Raw genomic sequence first — 12343 nt, forward strand, 5'->3', positions numbered from 1 at the left:
TTCCATCTTCACTAAAACAGATAAACTATATCAGGCTGGATTTCTGTTAGAGAAAAGGAAAAACTTCCTATTTGTTTGGGTTGGTGACAACTGGAATGGGTCATTAGGAAAAGAAATACAATCTTCTTTACTATAGTCCAGAAGGAGTTGGGTGGGGGACCTTGTTTGAGGGCAGGGAGATTGACAGGAAACTTCTCAGAGTCCTCATCTAGCTGAGGAGTAATTCTGATGCTGAATAAAGGCACAGATTCACAGAAACTTACCCCAGTCCTTGAAGGATAATTTTATTTGAAGGTGCTTGACCAACATCAGAAGAACCTAAAAAAATATGACAACATCCCATTGTGATAGGAAAGTGATAGGAAATAAAACAGAACCAAAAGAACAATACCAGACAATTAGCACAACTGTGTGAAGGAAGACATTTTAAAATGACAACAATACTCAAATAAATAAGTGGTGGCATTTAAAAAGAACGACTAGAAGCTTGGTTTACTGTCATAAAACAAACACAGTTTATTTTGAACTGAACTGCTAAGGAATAAGATTTATCTCCATGACTTTTTATGGTGTTCTGCTCTCCTGGTTCTGCTCATATTATTTTTTCATCAGTGAGTTTAGTGCTTGATTTATAGTCTTCCCCTTCATCATGTTTAATAAATGAAGTATGAAAATGGAATATTAATTTTAAGGAGGATCCATTTTGCCTGAGTATGTGAATGAGAACAATGACAAATAATGGAAAAGTGAACTGCTAGATAGTGCAGTGGATAGAACACTGGCCCTGAAGACAGGAGGACCTGAGTTCAAATCTGACTTAACATTTACTGAGCAAGTGATTTAAACCCAATTATCTTGCCAAAAAATAAAAATAAATAAAACTACCTAAGGTTTTTAAAAGGGGGAGACCTATATCATGAAAAGATTATTTTGGCAACAGTATCAAATACACATAGGCATAAGCTTAGTACAAATGACCTTCCACAGGTTGGTTCCAGCCCCCTTTTCCATTATTTCTAACATTATAAAACAAGGAACTTTTAGAGATATGACAACAATGATCAATACATTTGTGATTCCTGAGGACCAATGATGAAACATGATATCCATGACAGAGGTGATGAATATAAGGTATAGAATGAGACAAATACATGTATACATTTATACACACACACATATGCTTATATGTGTGTATACACACACACACACACACATACACACATACACATCTGTATATGTATGTATGTATGATACAGCCATTGAGGTTGAGGGAATTTATTTTGCTTGACTATATATATATATATATTTGTTTCAAGAAAAAAATTTCAAGAGGATGAGGGAAGGGAGAGACAATTCTCTTAATTAAAAAAAATAGAAAGGAGGAGGCATGCTATAGAAGTAGAATGTTATGTGCCACTGTATTATTAGTTTTACTTTCTGCAAGAGACTACTCATGGAGTGGAAGTAATCTGTAAATGTATATAATATTAAAACAAGGCACATCAATAAAACTAAAAAAAAAAAAAAAAAAAAAAAAAAAAAAAAGGAAACACAAATGACCTGAGGTTTTACAAATGGCAACAATAGGAATGAAGTGAATTTTAGTTAACAACTAGATGAAAAAATGTAGTTGTAATTAATATAATGAAGAACATTGGGTACCACCAGAAAAATATAAAGTTAAATACCAGCTTGAATGAAGTGTTTGAGAACACCTGTGAGCTGTGGGTCCTCATTGACATTGAAGAGATAAGGGAAAGCCTTTATCATCTGCCGTTCCTAAAAAGGAAACAGGGTTAATGGTGCCATCAAGAACACATCAGAATCAGACTTTCTTTTCCATTTACTTCTGTTGAAAATTACCTTATATATTTGCCTTAGAAATAATACAATAATAAAATATAACCAAATGCAGAAGACAAGAAAGGCGGGGAGAGTTTAAAAAAAAATGGCATCTCACTAGATAAGGAACTCAGCATTATGCTAAGCAATGACATGTTTTTTGGACCATGATAAAAATACGCATTCCATCAAAGTGAAGCTTTCATCACTAGGAACCATCCAGTTAGGGTTAGTTCCAAGATGTTACTGTTTCAGACAATCAGAAGTGGGAGATTAGTTGGTCACAGCTGGCATACTGAAATTCATCAAATTGGATAGCATGGAGTGATAATGTAGACTTCATCACCTAATCTTTTTATGACAAGATAGGGAGCTTCAATTTCCTCTAGGATAAAGTACAAACTCCTCAGCATGGTACTTAAGGCCTTGTATAATCTATTTCCAACCTTCCTTTCTAGCCTTATCTCACATCACCCCAAACCTCTTCTCTGTTCAGGTCTCCTACAACATATTCTTCAATCTCTGTATCACCTTGAAAATAGAAACCTTTTGTCAGGAACTCTCCCTTTCCCCTTATTTCATATCTTAGTACTTCTTAACATTGTCAATTTTCTCTTTTCTTTATTCCAGTCTTTGATCCTTCTCCTTGCATCTTTGATCAAATCTACTCCTATCTCCTTTCAGCTAATCTTTGCCCTTTCCTTCTCTACTATTTCCTTTATTACTGCTTTCAGTCTTGCTGGGGGAGGAACATTTTGGGAAGGCAAGTTGAAGTCAAATTTACTACTATGGGCTAATAACTCTGGGCTCCTTGTTTACTGATTTTGCTGATATAGGCTGGCTCTTTGTTGCTCATTCACTTCAAGAATATCAGATGACCATCAGGCTAAATTCAAGGTTAGGTTATTTTACATAAATTTAGAAGGACCTATTTTTCTTTCTCCTTCCTATTGTCTCCAACTTGGCATTTCCTACAGCCTTAACAGTTTGTCTTTCAAGTTGAATATGTTTTAGAAATTAGAACTTGTCTTTTAAAGCCAATAAAACTTTTTTTTGAGAGACTATTGGGCTTAAGTGACTTGCCTAGGGGGTCACATAGCTTAGAAACTAATCAAAATTACCACCTTAGCAGAGGTGGAAACCAGCTCCAGAAAAGGAGAACTGATTTGGGATGATGGATATAAAGAGGGAAGGAAAATCAGAAATTATCTAATCCAAATCATGTGGAAACTTGACTCCACATTTCTAGGTGGAGATAGTGGCAAGTTTAGAGCAGTTAAGTCAATTGCCCAGAAGCTCACAATAGCAGAAACAGTATTGGAACTTAGGCCTCTAGATCCAAATCCAGGACTTAACAATTGAATCAAATTTCTGCCTGCTACAGCCTTATAGTCACCAAATAACTTTGTGGCAAATACAGTCTAAATCTATTGACTGCCAACTTCAGGGTTCTTTCCACATCTTGTTCAGCTATTTACAAACATGTTTGATTCTTTATGACCCCATTTTGAGTTTTTTTGGCAAAAATACTGGAGTGGTTTGCCATTTCCTTCTCTAGCTTAATTTGTTGAAAAGGAAATTGAGGCAAACAAGGTTAAGTGGCTTGCTCAGGGTCATATAGCTATTGAGTGTCTGAGGTCACATATGAACTAAGCATCAGCAAGTCTGGTGCTCCTGTCATCATACCACCTTAGTTGTCCCATTCTTTTCCTTGTCCTGTGTTTTTTTCAGTGCATATTGAGCAAAAACTTTAGGTCTTACTTCCTCCACCCACCAATTAACATGGATTATATCATATTATGTTTAATTACTACTCCATAAGAATTTTAATTAATCACTAAAAAAGCAAGCAGATATACCATGTTTGCTCCAGTCTGGGAGCGAGAAAATCTTGATTTAACACAAGAGTGTTCTTTAATTTCATGAAAGGAAGTGGGAAGTAAAAATAAATAAATAAATAATGCCAAAAAGTAAAAAATCAACTAATTTTAGAGTCCTTAAGAATCAGAAGAAAAGTTCACCTGTGTGATTGCTCTGTATTGTTCTTCCCATTCCTTCCGAGCCTCCTCTAATTGGTGTTCCCATGTAATCTGTATAGTCTGCAGATGCAATTGGTTTCTGGCCAATAAATACTCCAGTTCCTCTGAAAGGAAGATGATATTTTAAAGATCAGGTGTACAGCACCAAAGACTAGGGACAAACTATTGTCGTAATACCATGACCCAAACTTCAAGACACATATATCTACATATAATGTCTATCTGTCCATATCTATATTTAGATGTATGTGAATATAATGCATATAAGCATGTACATTATGTTCCAGAAAGATATCAGGAGAATTCATTTGTAAATAAATGATAGCATTCAATTGCCTTTCAAAATTATACACTTACTGCCTTTTAAAAAATATCCCAATGGATTTGTTTATACAGCACATTCATCCACTCAGGTTGGAACTGACCAGTCCTATGAAGAGAAGTTTTAATGTGACATTTCTTTATTCAATATTCAAACCACTTTATGAGTCTTTTAAGTTACAGAATGGCCAAAAAATGTTCATTGTGTATTGATATTATTTAGCCCTGTTTATAAAGTGATTTCCAATTGTTTGCTTTAAAGAAATTTGGAATAGAGGATTTGCCCTTTGAAAAATAACACTTTTCGAAAGCAATTATGTGTACATATATATATATACATATATATATATATATGAGAAATTATGTATATATATGTGTGTTTATATATATATAATTATGTATATATATGTGTTTATATATATATAGTGTATCTGTATTTCTCTATATAATGGTTGTGTATAAATATATCCATGTTAATGATAGTTTTCTTGAAGGGTAGGGTAAAGAATGAAATAAAAATTATATAGCAGAAAGCAAAAAATAATCTAAAAGAAAGCAAAGATGGACATCTCTGAACACAGTGTATAGTATTTATTATAAAGGCTTTCTTGAAATTGGAAAAAAAGAAAAGAAAAATAACACTTTTCCAGGTGAATTATCCTTCAAGATTCATGATCTTGAAGTCATCATGAAGTAACATGCAGGTTGCCTGATAGTCCAAAATGTTGGCTTCTTCTAAGTAGGGTAGGCTGCTGTCTGTTAAGAAGGAGGATAGTTCAGGAATATAAAGCTGAAAAGGATAGGTCCTAGGGTTAATATGTTTACCAGTGTGATCTGTGAAGATCCCACTGAGTGTTATTACCATTTGAGGACAAGATTATGAAATGTAAGGTATAGGTCTGCTGACTTAATTCCAATCCTGTGCTATTGGTTCCTATGTCTACTTTAAGGTCATTTTTTTTTTCTCCACCAGACATTACTTCAGCTCCCTTGGGGAAAGCTCTCAAACCTACCTTTGGAACTGTCCCTGCTTAAATGATCTCAAACAGAGCTTAATAGGCAGGTTTCCTCCCTCTGACGCCATCCTCCCATCACTTGCCCCTTCTATTTTCTTTAATTTTTGTGACAGAGACCTGTGGTTTTACTTGATAATACCTACTTGTTTTATCTGCTACTCTTTTCCCTGAATTTCCCAGTCCAGCAAGTCTGGACAACAGTCTGTTGTTTTCTGCTTTCAGTTCTTTTATCAGCTTCTCAGTGGGGCTCACATTTATCACAGCTTTGTTCTTGATCTTTTTAGTTCTTTCTCGATCAGAGACCAAAACAAAACAAAAAAATTTAAACACCCTCTTCTTTTATAAAAGCATTCAATAATGATTGCAAGCAGACCTGTTGTGTATTAAAAATCCAACTTATTTAGATCCTTTTTTTTCTCCTGTATGACCCAGTATTCTATAATTTCAATTTCTAAACTCTAAGTTTAAAATAAATAACACTCTCTACCAATCAATGAGTCATGAAGTACTTCCCCCCCAAAATAATTGATCTGTTTTGTATTTTACTTATTGGATTTACAAGATTCTTTTATTTTATTTTTTAAAATTATAGCTTTTTATTGACAGAACATATGCATGGGTAATTTTTCAACATTGACCCTTGCAAAAACTTCTGTTCCAGCTTTTCCCCTCCTTCCCTCCATTCTCCCCTAGATGGCAGGTAGTCCCATACATGTTAAATATGTTAAAGTATATATTAAATACAATATATGTATACATATTTATACAGTTATCTTGCTACACAAGAAAAATCTGATTTAGAAAGAAGGTAAAAAATAACTGTGAAGAAAAACAAAAATGCAAGCAAACAACAGAAAGAATGTAAATGCTATGTTGTAGTCCACACTCATTTCCCAGTGTTCTTTCACTGATCTGATCTAGATCCTTTCACTGTTGAAGGGAGCCACATCCATCATAATTGATCCTCATACAGTTATTGTTGAAGTGTATCATGATCTCCTGCTTAGCATCTGTTCATGTAAGTCTCTCCAAGCTTCTCTGTATTCATCCTGTTGGTCATTTCTTACAGAGCAATAATATTCCATAACATTCATATACCACAATTGACTTAGCCATTCTCCAATTGATGGGCATCCATTCATTTTCCAGTTTCTAGCCACTACAAAAAGAGCTGCCACAAACATTTTGGCACATATAGGCCCCTTTCCCCTCCTTTAAGATCTCTTTGGAATTTAAGCCCAGTAGTAACGCTGCTGGATCAAAGGGTATCCACAGTTTGATAACTTTTTAAGTATAGTTCCAAATTGCTCTCCAGAATGGTTGGATCCATTCACAACTCAACCAATAATACATCAGTGTGGCAGTTTTCCCACATCCCCTTCAACATTCGTCATTATTTGTTCCTGTCATCTTAGCCAATCTGACAGGTGTGTAGTGGTATCTCAGAGTTGTCTTATTTGCATTTCTCTGATCAATAATGATTTGGAAAACTCTTTCATATGGGTAGAAATAGTTTCAATTTCATCATCTGAAAATTGTCTGTTCATATCTTTTGACCATTTATCAATTGGAGAATGGCTTGATTCCTTATAAATTTGAATCAATTCTCTATATGTTTTGGAAATGAGGCATTTATCAGAACCTTTAACTGTAAAGATGTTTTCCCAGTTTATTGCTTCCCTTCTAATCTTGTCTGCATTAATTTTGTTGTACAAAAGCTTTTTAACTTGATAAATCAAAATTTTCTATTTTGTGATCAATAATGATCTCTAGCTCTTATTTGGTCACAAATTCCTTCCTCCTCCACAGGTCTGAGAGGTAAACTATCCCATATTCTTCTAATTTATTTATAATCTCATTCTTTATTCTTAGACCATGAATCCATTTTGATTTTATCTTAGTGTTCAATGTTAAATGTGGGTAAATACCTAGTTTCTGTCATACTAATTTCCAATTTTCCCAGCAGTTTTTGTTAAATAGTGCAATCTTATCCCAAAAGTTGGGATCTTTGGGTTTGTCAAACACTACATTGCTATAGTTATCGACTATTTTGTCCTATTAATCTAACCTATTCCATTGATCAACTAGTCTATTTCTTAGCCAATACCAAATGGTTTTGATGACCACTGCTTTATAATATAGTTTTAGAAAAAAAAATAATATAGTTTTAGATCTGGTACAGCTAGGCCACTTTTATTTGATTTTTTTTTCAATTAGTTCCCTTGAAATTCTTGACCTTTTGTTCTTCAAAATGAATTTTGTTGTTATTTTTTCTAGGTCATTTAAAATAGTTTCTTGGGCATCTGATTGGTATAGCACTAAATAAATAGATTAGTTTAGGTAGTATAGTCATCTTTATCATATTCATTCAACCTATCCAAGAGCACTTAATATTTTCACAATTGTTTAGATCTGACTTTATTTGTGTGGAAAGTGTTTTGTAATTTTGCTCATATAGTTCCTGATTTTCCCTTCACAGATAAATTCCAAAATATTTTATCCTATCGACAGTTATTTTAAATGGAATTTCACTTTGTATCTCTTGTTGTTGGATTGTGTTAGTGACGTATAGAAATGCTGAGAATTTATGTGGATTTATTTTGTATCCTGCAACTTTGCTAAAGTTATGGATTATTTCTAATAGCTTTTTAGTAGAATCTCTGGGGTTCTCTAAGCATAGCATCATATCATCTGCAAAGTGTGATAATTTGGTTTCCTCATTACCTATTCTAATTCCTTTAATCTCTTTTTCATCTCTTATTGCCAAAGCTAGCATTTCTAACACAACACTGAATAGTAATGGTGGGCAACCTTGTTTCATTCCTGATTTTATTGGGAATGGTTCCAGTTTATCCCCATTTTAAATAGATGCTACTGACTATTTTAAGGAAAAGTCCATTTATTCTTATACTCTTTAGTATTTTTAATATGAATGGGTATTGGATTTTATCAAATGCTTTTTCTGCATCTATTGAGATGATCATATGGTTTTTGTTAATTTGGTTACTGATATAGTCAATTATGTTAATAGTTTTCTTAAAATATTGAACCAGCCCTACATTCCTAATATAAATCCTACTTGGTTATGGTGTATTATCCTGTGGATGATTTTCTATAATCTTTTTGCTAAAATTTTATTTAAGATTTTTGCATCAATGTTCATTAGGGAGATTAGTCTATAATTTTATTTTTCTATTTTCATCCTACCTGGTTTAGGTATCGAGTCATGTAGTTCTAATGATAAATGAGTCGCCTGCTGCTAATCCTGATCAACTGGATCAAATCATGATACTTTCAAGGCCTGGTAAAAGTTGTTTTGTTGAAATAACAATTTTAAAGATTGCCACAGAATATGTTATAGTAATCAATAGTTTCTGAAATATCCTAAGATATGGTTTATGGTAACAGGAAGGATTAGAGATAAAATATTTTCATGACTTCCAGAGGATAATTGGGTTAGACCAAAGATGGAAGGAGGCCAGTATTTCCACAGAGTAAATTAATAACAAGTTCTAGTTTTAACAATTTATCACGCCTAGATAGCAGACAGCTCTATCCAACTTTTCCATAGAATGGTTGACACCACTCACTCCTGCAAGACTCAATAACAATTCATCTCTTTCCCAGCACTACCATTCTCTGGTATTCCAGAGGAATAGTACTGTCATGTTATTGGTGAAAGACCAGCTCCTGAATTAACTGTTTCTTACAAAATACTTTTAACATTATGTAACTCTCAAAGAATTTAGTATGTTTCTCTTTCCAAATGGAGGCCCTCAAGCTATAATGAAAGAATGATTGGTCCTATATTTCCTTCTAATGCAGGTGTGAAACGATGTTCTTTTTTGATTTGTAAAATTAACACTGAAATTCTGTCCTCTTTGATTCCTGTCCTCTTAGCTCCCTGGAGTCTGAGAGAGAGCTTCTCAGACTGCGCCATTTCTAAGGAAAATCACCTCCAGTGATAGCTGGATCTCCATTCAAATTCAGGCTGAAAAAGCCTTCAAAGTAATTTCAATTGGGAAAGCTTTGTTAATTAGCTCAAACTGCTCCCAGCCCTCAACTAAGATTTACTTATAAAATAGGTTTCTGATCTCTTATTTCCATTCTCTTCTCAGTGCCAACCTCCATTTCCCTAATAGGACTTTGCCACTGAAGAAGTCAGTTTTTCTAGCAAAGCTGACTTCTCATCCAATAATAAACTTCCATTTTTGCCACCTAAAACTCTTTGGATTTGTGAATTCTTTCACCAAGGACATGCGCCAATCAAAAGGGAATTTCCACAACTCTGACTGCCATCACCTCTATCCTTGTTTCTTTTTCTCAGCTCTACTTCTCCCTTTTACCCTAAGAAAAAGTTAACTCAGGAGTTGTGATATTATATGAACCTGTTTGATTTTAAAATCTGGAATCACTAAAGGTAATAAATATTTATACAATTACCTTTCAGCATATCTTAAAGTTGACAAAGTTTCTTCATAACAGATGTCAGCAGGACTTATAGCAGCAATCTGTAAAGACATTCACCAAATTTTTAATTCCATCTTTTAGTTTTACAAAGAGTTCTTGTGCCAGCTACAATAGACTGAAAGAGATCTGAATAAGAACTGAATATAAAATTTTAGAGGCTGAGAGGTAATGTTATTGCAGAAGGAGGGCAAGATTTGGAGTTAAGAGAACCTAGGTTCAAATTTTAGCTCGGCCACTTACCATACCTAATTCTGTGTATTTCTATTGGGATACAAACAATTACCATATTATACATAATTATGACTTTCATCACAGAATCATTCATTCAATAGATGACTCAGTGTGGCTGGAACATTGGATCTAGAGTCAGAGAAATCTGAATTCATATCCAGCCTCAGATACTTCCCAACTATGTGAATCACTTAATTTCTATCTGCCTCAGATTCCTCAGAAATAAAATGGGAAGAATAATATAGAGCTATGTGAGGATAAAATGAGGTAATATTTGTAAAGCACTTTGCAAAACTTGAAATGTTCTACATATGTATAGTATATATATACTAGCTATAAGTTGTAGTAATATTAAGTCAATTAGTTACTAAACATTTATTAATCACTTATTATGTGCCAGCCAAAGTGTTAAGCATTGAGGCTACAAAGAGGCAAAAAAACTTTGCTCTCAAGAAGCTCATGGTGAATTCATTCTCCTTCAGAGAGAAAACATGAAAATGACTGTGAACAAATAACATATATACAAGATAAATTGGATATAATCAACAATGGAAAGGCACTAATATCAAGGATGACTTTGCAAAAAGGCTTCCTGTAGAAGGTGAGATTTTAGCTGAAATTTGATGGAAGCCAAGGGGAAGCAGGAAGTGGAAATGAAGAAAGAGATTTCCAGGTACAGGCAACAGCCAGTAAAAATGCCTGGAGTCGAGAAATGAGGGAGAGCATGAAGGCCAGTGCCACTATCACAAAATTTGGCTGGGCTGGTGACGACAGTATAAGGTATAAAAAGACTGACAAGGCAGAAAGGGACCAGGACTCAAAGACATTTGAATGCCAAACAAGATTTTCTATTTGATCCTAGAAATAATAGGGAGTTCTTAAAGTTTAATGAATGGGGGATGGTTGAGTGACATGATCAGAACTAAGCTTTAGAAATATCAATTTGATAACTGAATAGAAGATGGACTGTAGTGGGAGAGACTTGAGGTAGAGTGAGCAACCAGCAGGCTATTGCAAATGTCCAATTATGTGAGGATGAAAGCTTGTAACAGTGTCAGAGATGTGTCTAGGAGTTATAAAGATAGGATGGACAGGATTTGGCAGCAAATTAGATATGGAGCAAGGGAGAAAGTAAGGAGTAAAATTACAAATATCAAAGATGGAAAGGAATTAAATTTAAGGTGTTCATGATGAAGAATCCCTTCTACAAATCTTGTTCATAGTCAAGAATCCCCTCTACTACATACATTTCTAACATTTAAAATGATCATCCAATCTTGCTTCAAGATCTCCAGTGAAGAAACATTGAATACATTCTAAAGCAAACCATTTCACTTCAGAAAAGATCACTATGAGAAAATCTTTATATAAACCTAAACTCATTCCTCTGAAACTCTACCCATTGTTTCATGTTTTTGTCTTCTGGAGATGAAGAGATCAAGGTTAATACTTTTTCTGCATAACTACCCTACAGAAATTCAAAAAGCACTACCATAAATCCTCAAATTCAACTCAAACATCAAAACAAAACTCATTATCTTTTCCCCTTCTGCAATCCCTTTAGATCTTTTCTGACCTCCCTTTTCTTTGAACTTCCCTATTTCTGTTGAAGGCATGACCTTTCATCAAGGCATCCTCACTACCTCACCTCTAAACATAATTTGTGAATGGACTCAATGGGCATCTATTATCACAAGAACTCTTACATCATCCTCTTCACTCACATAGCCACTGCCCTAGGTCATATTTTCATTACCTCTCATCTGCACTAAATCAAGGGCAAGAGTCTTCCACATGTGCAAAAATGTTTGTAGTGGTTCTTTTTGTGGTGGCAAGAAATTGGCAATTGAGTGGACGCCCATCAGTTGGAGCATGGTTAAATAAGTTTTGGCATATGATTATAATGGATTATTGTCCTATAAGAAATGATGAGCAGGCTGATTTCAGAAAAGCTTGGAAAAACTTATATGAACTGATGCTAAGTGAAGTGAGGAGAACCAGGAACAGCAAGATTCATGTGATGATTGCCTGTGATAGACTTAGCTCTTCTCAGCAATGTACAAGACAATTCCAATAGACTTGAAATGGAAAATGTCATCTGCATCCAGAGAGAGAACTATGGAGAATGAATGCAGATGAAAGCATACATTTTCACCATTTTTTATGGTTGCTTTTTTTCTTGTGGTTTTTCCCCTTTGCTCTGATTTTTCTTTCACAGCATGACTAATATGAAAATGTATTTTTAATGATTGTACATATATAACATATATCACATTGTTTGCTCTCTTGGGCAGGGAGGCGGTAAGAAAGGGAAGGAGAAAAAAATCTGTAACTTAAATTCTTACAGAGGTGAATGTTGAAAACTATTTTTATGTGTAATTGGAAAAATAAACTACTATTGATTTTTTTTAAAAAAGAGCAACA

The 12343-nt window shown here is 34.2% G+C and overlaps 1 protein-coding gene across 1 annotated transcript in view; it reads right to left on the minus strand.

The window, feature by feature from the left end:
• The window catches only part of LOC141539591 (kinesin-like protein KIF28), a 60196-nt gene that overhangs the window by 21988 nt on the left and 25865 nt on the right, over positions 1-12343 (minus strand). Inside the window, exons 8-12 of the mRNA XM_074262582.1 lie at positions 9662-9729; positions 5362-5504; positions 3864-3985; positions 1689-1779; positions 264-318 (exon numbers count right to left, since the gene is read on the minus strand). Coding sequence (XP_074118683.1) covers positions 264-318; positions 1689-1779; positions 3864-3985; positions 5362-5504; positions 9662-9729 — 479 coding nt within the window. The remainder of the gene's footprint in view (positions 1-263; positions 319-1688; positions 1780-3863; positions 3986-5361; positions 5505-9661; positions 9730-12343) is intronic.

This window comes from Sminthopsis crassicaudata, chromosome 4 (genome assembly GCF_048593235.1).
Source record: "Sminthopsis crassicaudata isolate SCR6 chromosome 4, ASM4859323v1, whole genome shotgun sequence".
Taxonomy (NCBI): Eukaryota; Metazoa; Chordata; class Mammalia; order Dasyuromorphia; family Dasyuridae; genus Sminthopsis; species Sminthopsis crassicaudata.